Genomic DNA, 14,083 nt, shown 5'->3' with positions numbered 1-14,083 from the left:
TTCTAACTAGTCTATTCTAAGACATCATTTAAACATTAGGAGTATAAATGAAATGGAAGGTTTAAGTAAATTATTTTTCAAGCAATCTGAGGTTTTATTATGAGTTACTTGTAGTAGTCCCTAATGCAAGCCTTTAGCATTGTAACATCTATCTGTAGTACCCTGGACACTGCCACTGCTAGTTGTGAAAAAGAATAAACAAGTCGGCAAGTCTCATTTGGTAAACATAAAGGATTAAATAAAGAACATATTAGCTTGGTAGTTGGTTCTTTTAGCCTTACCATTTCTCCATAGATACTTAAATGTTTCTCCTCAGATTTTGTTGACTGTTCTTTCTGTAAAACTTTCCTATTTGGTGGTTACCGCCAACACTTATGTTGAGATGACTTCTGGCACCATCACCTCCTCTGAATGTCTTGTTTTTGTAGATAAGAGAAAGATAAAAGAGATGTATGTGAGCAGCATTTAAAAATAGCTCTAAAAAGTCAGCAAGACATCCAGTAAAACTGAAGTACTAAATAGCACCTTTTTATATACTTACAGGCCTTTGTCAATGCCATTTGTCATCTATTATCTCTAACTTTGAACTGTAGTTTTAAAAAATCCTTATTAGGGCTTCCCTAGTGGCGCAGTGGTTGAGAGTCCGCCTGCCGATGCAGGGGACGCGGGTTCGTACCCCGGTCCGGGAAGATCCCACATGCCGCAGAACGGCTGGGCCTGTGAGCCATGGCTGCTGAGCCTGCGCGTCCGGAGCCTGTGCTCTGCAGCGGGAGAGGCCACAGCAGTGAGAGGCCCGTGTACCACAAAAACAAAACAAAACACTAAAAAAAAAAAATCCTTATTAGAGGAAAAAACATCTAGTAGTCTGATAGCTAATTTAGATTAGACTTTCCTCAACTTTTGCAGCAAAGATCACACTTCTCCAATTGTTCTATTTTTAAAATCCAAGTTAAAAATCTTAAATTTAAGTCAGTAGTAGTGTACCATGTCCTTGACATGAATTGTTTAGCTATATTACTGTACTTTTAAACATTTGTTATAAATTTTAAATATATCTATATATCTATAGTCTAGCCTCTGCTCCCTAGGGATTATTTGACTTTCCAAGAAGTAGTTAGTCTTATTCCAAACCCCTACTTAAGGTCCAGAGGTGTCCTAAGGAGAGTAGACATGGAAGTTGTATTAGTTTCCTAGGGCTGCCATAACAAATTACCACAAACTTGGTGGCATTACAGAAATTCTATTCTCTCACAGCTCTGGAGGCCAGAAGTCTGAAATCATTTTCTTCTGAAGGTGTTCCTTGGGTGATGGGAGCTTAACTTCAGTCTTCGCCTCTGCCTTCACATGACTTTCGTCCCTATATGTCTCTGGGTCCAAATCTCCCTCTCCTTTCTCTTGTAAAGGTAGAAGTCATTGGATTTAGGGCCCATCCTAAACCCAGGATGATTTCCTCTTGAGATCCTTGACTAATTATATCCCCAAAGACCCTATTTCCAAATAAAGACACATTCTGAGGCTCCAGATGGACATGAATTGGGGGGCGTGGGGACTGTTCAACCCACTACAGTAGTATTAAGATTATTCTTTAAATGATTGTTTAAAAATAATAATACCACTTTCTGTTATCTAAAACTTCCACAATCACTATCTTATTGATTTTTATAACTTGTGTGTTTATGTGAGGTACTTCTATAGCATCCCCAATGGAAAGGAATCATTTTGCAGGAAACTGCATTTTCTCTCTATTCCTTCACTGACTCCTCTCCCAAGTAGTGAGAAGATTAGAATGAGCCTGATACATTTGCCCACATTTAACCAAGAGACATGGAACTGCACAGAACATAGCTCTCCTGGACATATTTGTGCCCAGAACACAAAGAGCTTGTGCTTCTGATCTCCATTCAGTAAGCTGACCCAGCAGAGTCTCTTGCTATGTCCATCCAAGTCTTTTTTCAGTTCTACCTTCTCTGCCTGTAACCTGGTGAATAAATCTCAGTCAAGCAGATCTCAAGGTCTAGGATCAAAGTGAAATTAGAAGCACTGTCACTCTCCATTCTAGCTTTATCAGTTATAAAGTTGATAAGCAACCCTCCTTTACCCCAGTGCTGTGTTTTTACTCTGTCATCCAGAACTATAACAGTAAGCAGAAAAGATATTAATGTGCCTATTTTTAAAGTAAGTTTAGCTAGAATATTGTAAAGGGATTCTTCACCAAAGCCTAGTAAGGCCCAGCGATTGCTAAGATCAAGAGTTAGAACCCAGATTTCCTGACTCTGTATAGCTGTTTCTTTAAGCTTACTTTGATGACCCCCTAATAGAATTCAGATTAGAATTTGCCCAATTATAGTACATAATATTCTTACCTATAGTGGTAAGAATCATTTTGTAAACTATCATTTTTAATTTCTAAGTTACCACTGTGGCCTGCAGTGTTTATGGAAAGGTATAAACATATGCCTTCATATAAACAATGCTATTACCTATTGGACTTCTCTGGTGGTGCAGTGGTTAAGAATTTGCCTGCCAATGTGGGGGACATGGGTTTGGGCCCTGGCCCGGGGAGATCCCGTATGCCACAGAGCAACTGAGCCTGCGCTCTAGAGCCCGCAAGCCACAACTACTGGAGCCCGCATGCCCTAGAGCCCATGTGCTGCAACTACTGAGCACACGTGCTGCAACTACTGAAGCCTGCACACCTAGAGCCCGTGCTCCACAAAAAGAGAAGCCACTGCAATGAGAAGCCCACATACTGCAACAAAGAGCAGCCCCCGCTCGCCACAACCAGAGAAAGCCCACGCACAGCAACGAAGACCCAATGCAGCCAAAACATCCCCGAAAAAACAATGCTATTACCTATTAAGAGAGACTAATTATTAAACCTCCTGTAAATCCATAATGTTTCTGAAACCTTTATTTAAATTTGCAGTACCTGCTCTAAGAACTGCAAAAACTAATGTATTAGGAGTATGTGAAAGTCCTTGCTGTGTCCAAATAATGTGCTTTACTTGTTCCTTCTGTGTTTCTTAATAAATATAGATTAATTAATTTCTAGTTATACTATGAGGTCTCCAAGCTGCCAAAACATATGATTGATATTATATCTGAGTTTTAAAAGAAGGTCTCTAAAAAATTGTGAATTGGTTTGTTTTATGCCATTTTACAGTTTGTTGTTTTATATGTTTCAGGCAGGTATATGGGATTTGCTTTTTAACTGCCTTATTTCAGAGGTCTAGTTGTTCATCTTACTGGATTTTCTTATGCACTCTTCTGGAATATTTTGTGTTTCTAATCATTTGAATGGATGAGGTTCATTTTCTGGTGTATTTTTCATCAAACCTGCTCAAAATAGGTCATGGGTGTCCTCTGCCATTATAACTGAGATCACTTGATCTTCTTGTTGAATTCTAATTGAAACTCATTTTCCCCTTTTATTTTCAGATACTTGTATCTTCTGTTCTCCAGTGATGACCTTTTACCTTTAGACCACTGGGTATTTAATACAGAGGCTCACCCTCTGCCTGTGTTACATTTAGCCAACACCACACTTTCAAGAAACCCTGCTGTTCGATGAAAGCAGCTGCAGAAAGACCATTCTCACCTGTGTTTTGTTTACATGGACCACTACAGAAATTAGTCTGGAGAGGGGCCTTTTGAAAACCTGGACCTCTTAAGTCAACATGGCAGGGTGAAACGTGACTCTTCCCTGCAAGACTTTTCAACTTGTAGATGTTTCAACTTTGAAATGATTCCATTTTATACCTGACCAAAACATATTCTGGTGTGTGTAGGACAGAGACCTGATGTGCTTTGATTCTTAACAAGATGGTCACTTGAGAAATTATGCCTGTTACTGCTTATTGCTTTTAGAGTCCTGGAATCTGGAGGCTAGATTTCCTGAGAATAAGCCAAGAATGTGGAGCACCTTGCAGGAGTTGGAGATGGCCTTTGGAACCAATTATATATTTGTTTCCTCCCAAAGTGGAGCAGCTCTCAAGTCAAAATATTTACACATTGTTTATCCCTTTTTTCTCCATTTTTAATAACAGAATGAATTAAAATAAATAAGAACAAAAGAACGGTGTAACTGCATCAGCAGCAAGAAGACTCAAAAAGGAAACAGAATATTATCCCTGTCCGAATTTTCAAGTTTCGTATTAGATGACCAGACTGGCAGCCATTTCAAATCTCAGTCTATCTATTCCATTGAAATTCCTTGGTTAAATTTCTTTTCTCTGGAGGCATGATCTCACAAAGAATACTCTTCAAGTCTTTGTCTCCATATAGAATCATTGAAACTGCTATTTATCATAACCACTACTTACGAACCTGGGTTTGGGATTTTGTGCATGTTGTTCAGTCTAGTGTTGGTAGCATGACAAAAAGTGGGGACAATGCCGCAGTTTGTTGCCTTGAAACCTGTCCTAAGAGAAAGCCTTGGTTTTGTTGGTAGGAGATTATTTTTCCAAAGCAGCAAATCTACCAAGTAAATTTTATCTACTTTAACCTCATTACAAACTTAGTAGAATCCCTCCATTTACAACTCTCTTTATGGGGCTTGGCAAAATTCACTGTACTGTCATTGCAGCTCTGAATTTACCTTGAGGAGGCAAATTACTTTTACAATTTACTAAATCAAAAACAAAATATAGTGAAACTTCCTTAACTATTTTTGGGACAGGGGATCCTTTATTATCCCATTAGACGAGGGAGCTTTTCACAAATATTTTATGTAAAAAATAAATTCAACTTTTTTTTCTCCAAGGGTATTTACAGAAATTCAAACAATTAATCAGAATAGCTTCAAAATAATTTTTAGTGATTAAATGTGGTATAATTAATTATATTACACTAAACATGGGATATATCTAAGGGGCTTTCTCTTACCATCAGTAGATTTTAAAATGATATTTCTTTTTAAAGAAATTATGATTTCTCTATATTGGGAGGGGAAGAACTTAAATTTTATCAAGAACTGTAAGATAAATATCTGACTTAATAAATTTTCTGTCCCTTGAATTTATGTCACAGTGCAAGACACTTTTTCTTCCTTACCTTTAATACAGACAGCTTCCATTGACAGTAATAGTTGGGAGTAGTATTATTAGTCTGGTATTTACTCTGAATTTGAAGATTTCATGAAACAGTGTGCAGGAAGCCCACCTTAGAGTTCTGAAGGCTTATTTTCTTATTTTGTTTACTCTTTCACTAGCATGTGGTAGATTTAAATTGGAAAAGATTTAATAAATTAATATAATTAAATATGTTTTAAGGGTGATCATCTTATATCACACATAGTCAAGCACTCCTCACAGTTCAGCAAATGATCCATAAATGATAACCACCTCAAGATTTTCAGTATACATAGAAAGTAAGGATGTAGAGCCAGTTGCATTATTTAAATCTTTAGGAGAGTTAAATTTTATACATATTTTGAGACTATAATACCTTTTACTAGTTGAAAAATTAAAATTTTTAAATGAAAAGTGTAGATGACTAACTTTAGAAGAGAAAGGGGAAAGTATTTGGTTCTCAAAACATGTTAGCTTTCCTCCTGAAAACAGCAGAAGCCCACTTATGGGTCACTAAAAAGAATGAAAAACTTGACTTGGCAAAAGACCCAGAACAGCTGTAGAGATGGCAGTGAACCCTCCCTCACTTCGTTTAGAAGAATGCTGAGTAAAGGGGCCTTCTTGGTTCCCCAAGAACTTCTCAAGGAATGAAAAGACAGAACCCCCGCCCCAAGTGCTCTGTTTGTGTTTCTCGGATGACTGGAGCTCGGGAGAAGGCAGAGAAGTGTACAGGCATGGCCAGTTCTGGTACAAGCAAAAAGCTTGAGGGAGACAAAGGAAGCGTCTTCTTCATCATCTCCTTACCTTCCTTGTGAGAAGACTAGCGCTTATGAGTATGCTTCCTTTTTTTGTTGTTTTTTCTTCTCTGAATACCAAAGGCAATTAAATTTAAGTCAGCTACATATGACCTGCCAGTGTCATGTTTTATTTTTGTTATAGATTAAAAAAATTATTTTCTCCAAGATCCATCCTTATTCCATAGTATCCCATATTCTGCTAGTTTCCAAGAACATTACTTTGTTCTGTCCTTTACAGTCCTTTGCATTTTGTAGACCTTATTACTCAGGTTAAATACTCATTACATTTATAAGACCTTCTGCAGAGAGCCCAGAAATGCTCCTTTCCAGGTGCCTCCTCAAAAGCAGACACATTACTTCGTGCCTTTGGCACAGATGTGCAGAGTAGATAGATCATTTGGTATATAAGAAAAAAGAATAGAGATGCTGAACACCCCCTCTACCTTCTATATTTATTTTTCTTTTAGAATTTTAGGATCATACTTTTTGGTTCAAACCAGTATAAAGTTGTTAAAACCAAGAGAATGTGGTCCCAATCAAAAAGAAGTCTTGGTGCAGAAAAGTAAGTACCCAGTCACAGGGTTCTTACTTTCTCGTGGGTTGCACAGATATGCTCGTTTATGTCTCTCTGACACCAACTTATTCTTGTCTTTGAACAGATGTTTATATGTAAAAGCAAAACCTGGATATTGAAGGAATATATTCCTTCTGTGGAATATTGACCCTGATTCTCTATGATGTCCTCTAGGACAACCCAGGGCTTCACTTGGTAGATTTTAACCAAGCAGTTTAAAATTTGATCATTAACTTCTCATCTCCATTCTCCATTGCCAAAGTCTTTGTCAAAACTACAAATTTGTTGCTAAAAGGTTGTGCTCGCCATTCTCATCATGGAGTTTCTCCTTAGGCCTGGATTTCTTTGAATGAATGAGTGAGTGAATGAGAGGGTGAGTGAATAAACACAGGGTACCTAATATGTGCCAAGCGTTGGGCTAGCTACTTTCAAGTATTAGAACTTTTTGTGATTCCAGTGGCATTTTCTGTATAAGAGTTGTTCATACCATTTTAAGTGTTTTCCAGTATGATTCATGTTACAAAATCCTTAATTTTGTATTTCATTTAAATTAAATAAGGAAAGAAATGGTTTATAATATATTTTAAACAATGTATTACTATATAATACTAACAGCTATAATTGTAGTTAATAAGCCTCTTGGAAAATGTCAAAGAAATACTTGATTTCTGATGCAACTTTAACTAAAATACCTACTTTAGAAATAAACACATTCTTATTTTGCTATTATCACTTTAATTACATAATTAAAAGTTAATGTTTTATAGAAATGCTGATTATTTTATATTCAAAAATTTTGTCACATAATTCATGGGTAAAATTTGCAGTTGTGAATTGTTCATGCTCTGCTATGGTTCCTAGTAATGGTCCCATGCTGTTACATATAAAGAAAAATATACTGAAATATTTCTGAGTTGCTAATAACAGTTCCTAGTAATGGTATCTTGAGTTCTTATTTTTCTTTAGGTTTCCTTACCCTCAAATTGGCTAGCTCATATCTTATCCACTCTTTACGTAGATACATACCTAAATACAGTTGTACACAGAGATTTTTAATACTGTCCTTGTCTGCTAATTAACAAACACGGTTGTTAACGTGTTTTTGGCTGCACAAATTCTAAGCAGAATATTTGAGGAACCAAATATGATCTGGAGATATTTTAATGCACTTACTTGGTTCAGGAACATTGGTGAAGATGATTTTTTGTTCCTTCAGCTCATTCAGATCACACTCTTTGTGATCTATAATGGATCAGCAAGCTTCCTCCAGAGGGCTAGATGATAAATATTTTAGGCTTTGTGAGCCAGGCAGTCTCTATCTTTACTACTCAGTTCTGCTGTTGAACTGTGAAAACAAGTATAGACAATATATAAAGGAAGGGGTGTGGCTGTGTTCCAATAAAACTTTATTTACAAAAACATGGAGGGCTAGATTTGGCCTCTGGATCATAGTTGTTAACCCTTGATCCCAATTTAAATTTGTATAAGACCCTATAATCTTTGACCTGCATCTTTTATCTGTGTTTTGAGTACATAATTCATTTTTAGAGCATAAAAAAAGATGTGTGTATGTATGATTGTATGTATTTGTGTAACCTAAAGCTATATATTTTGTTGTCTTGAAAACAGCTGTACTCTACTGGAGTCTGTTCAGGTTTCAATATGGTACAACTATCTTGAAAGAGGCATTTTTTTGTTCATGGGGTATGCTATCAGTCCTTATCCTTGCCTTATCATTTAATGCCACAATTTCAGAGTCTCTGGGTAAAAGGAAGGGTCTCTGTGGTGTCAAAATAGTATATTTGCTCCAAGTTCTGCCTGCTCATTGATCTTTGGACCAACGACTCTGGATTGCTGGAGCTGCAAAAATTCCTCCGCTTGAATACTCGTAGAGTCCTATGACAAGAATATGATAGAATTTCTGACCTTTGTGCTAAAGAAACCAATCTCTTGGAAAAATTTTAAGCAACAGGAGAAATGGGTTATGTGCCTCAGTTGCCATTTGGCAACCACTATTTTTTAGAGTGCAGAAAGGTACTGCCCTTATTACCTCTACAACAGCCCAAATCTGAGGAGTGCAGAGAAAAGATGGATCCAAAAGAAGAGTTCCCCTTCCTCTTCTTGCACTTGCCTCAAATTCTTTTCAAGTCAATAGCATTATATCAGAATGTCAGTGTGCATGATATTTAAATTAAAGCATCCTCAGCCTTAGCCTTTTAACTGTTTAACAACTAATCCATTTTAAACTTTGAGCACAGTAGAACTCATGAAATTACACGACACCATATTGCTAGTATGTATGTTTGTACGTTGCAATGCACCAGTCATCCTGAGAATAGCTTTTTCACGAAGAAGTTTATCAAATACTTCACTGTATTTGGAAATTCTAGATGAGGGGAAGCCTGTACTCAGAGTGATAGGGGAGCACATGTTCTAAATGAGCTACCTTTCTAGGTCCAGCATACTATACAGATGGCTTCAGCCCAGTGTGAACGTTAAGTGCGAGTACACAAACACATACATACATGTTAATGTGCAGAGGATTTTAAACAATTTGGATGCTACAGAATTCTGCAAATTGCATACCAGAAAACTCCATGGAGATAAGCTCAGCTCTTCTTGGGAAAAGTTATTTTTTAGAAAACTTAGAAATTAGTTTTTGTTTGGATTAACTGAATAAAGCATCCCCAATTTTAATACTGGATTTGGAAGTTGAAATGCCGTTCCTCAGTCTTACTGGTCTCAAATTCAGTGGTATAATTTTTCCCTAAACTAATAAGAGGGGCAAGTATAACCTCCTAAATCGGTACCCACTGGCCGCTCCTGAACTGATTTCCAGTTATGTCCTCCATATGTAATTTTTATAAATTAAAGGTAATATTGTATATTAAAGATTAAATAAAGATGTTCTTTAAGTGAAAAGTCTGTTTAGCTTTCATTTGTACCCAGGATGACAATACAGTTCAATCTTCCTATTTTCAGAACAACTTTGGCTTTTACAGTAACTGGTAATCTTCAGTCTCCCACGTTCAGAGAGTATTTCTTTTGGTTCAGCTAATCTTCACATTCCTTGATGTTATAGAAAGATGAAGAGATTACTTAAAGGGTAATTTTCATGCCATCTAATTTTAAGAAAACAAACTATAGGCCTGTGCAACAATCTTATAGTACGACTGTGCCTGTTATCTCCAAGACCTAGTTTAATCCAACCTCTGAGACCATCAAGCTTAAAAATTGCCTTGGGACTTCCCTGGTAGCACAGTGGATAGGACTCCGCACTCCCAATGCAGGAGGGGACCCAGGTTCGATCCCTGGTCAGGGAACTAGATCCCACGTGCATGCTGCAATTAAGAGTTCACATAGAGATAGGGGAACATATGTATATGTATAACTGATTCACTTTGTTATAAAGCAGAAACTAATACACCATTGTAAAGCAATTATACTCCAATAAAGATGTAAAAAAAAAAAAGTTCACATGCTGCAACTAAGGAGCCTGAGTGCCGCAAATAAGACCCAGTGCAACCAAATAAATAATAGGTAAATATTTTTTAAAAATTGCCTTAATCACTGGATCTCATTCTGTCACATTAAAATCTGACCTGACCCTAAGAATTCTTAAGTGATTCTTGAGCAAAAATAGGCCTAAGGGGCTTTAGGAATAGGATCAGCTAAACTATAGATAGTGACTTAATCTATTGAAACTGTAAAGCACAGTATATTTAAAACTCTGTACCCATGGAGCGTCAAATGAGGTAGTACTAAAGCCCAAAATAACAACCAATTTACATCATTGAGGTCTACTTCTTCCTGGCACAGTAGATTTTAACTTGATCAAAATTTTAAACTAGGAAATTTAAATTATAGATGTATCAAAATTAATTATGGACTTATCTTTTCAGAAGCAACTAAAACAGGACCAGATAAAAGAGTAAGATCTCTGAGTGACTATAATGTGATAAAGTCTGGGCCTCTGCCAGTTATCTGAAATTTTCATCATTATTTTATTGGGTTACAAAACACTGTCAACATGCAAATAGCAATCATGTTAAGAGTATGGGTTCATAGAAACTGTAGATTGGTGATTGCCAGGGGCTGGTGAGTGGGGAAGATGGGGAGATGTTGGTCAAAGTGTACAAACTTCCATTTGTAAGATAAGTTCTAGGGATGCAGTGTGCAGCATGATGGCTATAGTTAACACTGTCGTATACTAGAAAGTTGCTAAGAGAGTAGGTATTAAATGTTCTCACTATACACACTCCAAAAAATGTATGTGAGGTGATGAATGTGTTAACTAAGCCTATTGTAATCATTGTACAGTACATACATATATCAAATCATATATACCTTCAATTTACATCATGTTATGACAATTGTATCTCAGTAAGGCTGTAAAAAAAAAAAAAAAAAAAAGATTGTGGGTTCAGATGGTGAGAGACTGTACCTTGTTAGTAGACCTAACAAATTTCTTCAATTTCTTTTTGTGATAAAATATAACTTAAAATTTGCTATTTTAACCATATTTGTGTACAACCCAGTGGCATTAATAATTACATTAACAATGTTGTGCAACCATCACCACTATCTATTTCCAAAACTTTTTCATCACTGCAAACAATCTCTGTAACCATTAAGCAATAATTCTCCATTCTCTCCTTCCCTCAAGAAAATTTCAATTTCTTAACCCGAAGAAAATCTTAATTTTTTATCTGTAAAAGGAAGATAATACCGATTTTTTAGGAGAACTAAATAAGAAAAAATCCATGTACCTGGACTGAAATAAGCTCACAAACAGCAAAGAGTTGCTGTTTTTAAATTATTTTCATTAGCAGCAGATTGGAGTAAAAATTCCAAAAGAAATAGAAAAGAATTAATAAAGAGGGGAAAGGCAATAAAGAACCAAGAAAACTATAGTTCTACCTCCTGTTTTATACGTAAGGAAATTGAAACAAAAGGGCATAAAGTGAAGGCATTAGATGATCTCTAAAGTGGTTTTGCAATTTCATCATTCATGATTTCATGAAGTGTCTCATGCAGTTTTGTTATTTTTAAAAATTATTATTATTATTATTTAGAAGATGTTGGGGGTAGGAGTTTATTAATTTATTTATTTTTGCTGTGTTGGGTCCTCGTTTCTGTGCGAGAGCTTTCTCTAGTTGTGGCAAGCAGGGGCCACTCTTCATCGTGGTGCGCGGGCCTCTCACTATCGCGGCCTCTCATTGTGGAGCACAGGCTTCAGATGCGCAGGCTCAGTAGTTGCGGCTCACGGGCGTAGTTGCTCCGCGGCATGTGGGATCCTCCCAGACCAGGGCACGAACCCGTGTCCCCTGCATTAGCAGGCAGATTCTCAACCACTGCGCCACAAGGGAAGCCCCAGTTTTGTTATTGTTATTAGTGACATACAAATATATTAATATATGTGAACTAATCAGTTTAAAAACTGTACAGTAGAAGTTACTTTTTGTTAAAACACATACACACCACCAACAAATAAATACACTGAAAGTTAACAGCAGTTATCTTTCTTTGGCAAGGATATAAGAGAATTACTTTTTGCCATTTGCTTTTTAAAATTAACTTTATTGAGGTATGATTTACATAAAATAAAACTTTCCCATTGTAAGTGGGAATATTGGTGATGTTTAGTAAGCTTATAGAGCTACACAACCCTCCCACAATCCACAAAGATCCTGCATGCCCATTGGCAGATGATTTCTGTTCCTGTCCCAGCCCTTGGCAACCACTAATCTGCCTTTTGTCTTACAGATTTGCCTTTTCTGGACATTTCATACAAATGGCATCCTATGTATACCGTCTTTTGCATCTGGCTTCTTTTTTTTTTTTTAACCTTCTTTTAACCTTTAACCTTCTTTTTTAACCTAACATAGGGTTTTCAAGCTGTATCTGTGCTGTAGCAAGTATCAAGAGTATGTTCCTTTTTATTGCTGAAAATACTTCATTTCTATGGATATAACATATTTTGTTTATCCATTCATCAATTAATAGACATTTTGGTTTCCACTTTTTCGCTATTGTGAACAATGCTGTTATGAACCTTTCATACAAGTCTTTGTGTTGACATATGTTTTCATTTATCTTGTGTATGTACCTACCTAGGGGTTGGAAATGCTGGATAATATGGCAAAGTTATGTGTAACTTTTAAAGAAATTTCCATACTGTCTTTCAAAATGACTGATTTTACATACACACCAGCAATGTACAAGGGTGAGAGTACCAGCTTCTCCACATCCCCACCAACATTTGTTACTGTCTTTTCTATAGCCATTCTAGTGGGTGTGAAGTTGTATCTGAATACGGCTTTCATCTGCATTTCCCTAATGACTGATTGATGTTGAGTCTATGCTATTAGCTGTGCATATGTCTTTGGTAAAATGTCTATTCAAATATTTTGCCCATTTATAAAAAAGTGGACTGTCTTACTGAGTTGTAAGAGTTCTTTATATATTCTGTATTTATTTTCTCTAAGATTGTGGGTTTGTCGTCTTACAATTTTTTTTTTTTTTTTTTTTTTTTTGCGGTACGCAGGCCTCTCACTGTTGTGGCCTCTCCTGTTGCGGAGCACAGGCTCCGGACACGCAGGCTCAGCGGCCACGGCTCACGGGCCCAGCCGCTCGGCGGCATGTGGGATCTTCCCGGACCGGGGCACGAACCCGTGTCCCCTGCATCGACAGGCGGACTCTCAACCACTGCGCCACCAGGGAAGCCCTTACAATATTTTTTAATGCTCTATTTTGAATGCAAAATACTCTGATTTTGATAAAGTAATTTAACAATATTTTCTTTTATGGATTTTCCTTTCTTTGCCTAATCCAGAGTCACAAAGACTTTAGACCTATGTTTTCTTCTAAAAGTTTTATAGTTTTAGCTCTTACATTTAGGTGTATGATTCATTTTAAATTAATTTCTCATGTATGATAAACGTCTAAAGTCATTTTTGCATGTAGGTATCTAATTATCCCAGTACTATTGATATTTGTTGACAAGGCTGTCCTTTCCCTATCAAATTGCTTTGGCACATTTGCAAAATATCAATTGATCATAAATGTAAGGTTTTATTTCTGGATTCTTAATTTTGTTCCTTGATCTATGTCTTTCCTTATGCCAATACCACATTATGTTGATTACTGTTGCTTTAGAGCAGTGGTTCTCAATAAAGGGATATTTTTGCCCTGCATCCCCCAATGTCTGAAGACATGTTTGATTGTCGTGACCTGGGGTGGGGGGCGGTAGGAGGGATGGTGCTATTGGCATCTAGTGGGTGGAAGTCATGGACAAGAGACAGTATTTATTAGCTACTTTTTTTTCCCCAGAAAATAGGTCACTCTCCTGTTTCTTTGCATATCTTATATTTTTTTAAATTGAAAACTGGACATTTTAGGTAATATTGTAGCAACTCTGGATTCTGATCTGATCTCCTCCACCCAGGGAGGTGGTGATTGTTGCTACTGCCATTTCTCTGTTTTTTTGTTTAGTGATTTCCCTGGTCTAATTCTATAGAGATCACCTTTCCTGGGGTGTATGACCACTGATATCTCTGCTCAGTGTTGTATGTTTTACATCTTATTTATATTTTTAAATACGTCTTCCTAGGAGTAAGCCCTGCGTCAGCATAGCTTAGTGA

The 14,083-nt window shown here is 36.8% G+C and overlaps 1 protein-coding gene across 2 annotated transcripts in view; it reads left to right on the top strand.

Moving 5' to 3' along the window:
- Positions 1-14,083, top strand: part of MAN1A2 (mannosidase alpha class 1A member 2) — a 171,240-nt gene that overhangs the window by 156,570 nt on the left and 587 nt on the right. The window contains exon 13 of one of the 2 annotated variants that reach the window (XM_030869199.2): positions 3,439-9,356. The exons of the other annotated variant lie outside the window; for it this stretch is intronic. Coding sequence (XP_030725059.1) covers positions 3,439-3,571 — 133 coding nt within the window. The 3' untranslated portion in view covers positions 3,572-9,356. Of the gene's footprint in view, positions 1-3,438; positions 9,357-14,083 lie in introns of those variants that run through there. 2 annotated transcript variants of the gene reach the window in all.

This window comes from Globicephala melas, chromosome 1, assembly GCF_963455315.2.
Source record: "Globicephala melas chromosome 1, mGloMel1.2, whole genome shotgun sequence".
In the NCBI taxonomy this organism is placed as follows: Eukaryota; Metazoa; Chordata; class Mammalia; order Artiodactyla; family Delphinidae; genus Globicephala; species Globicephala melas.
The sequence above is the reverse complement of the archived record's forward strand: the minus strand, read 5'-3'. Positions and strand labels throughout refer to the sequence as shown.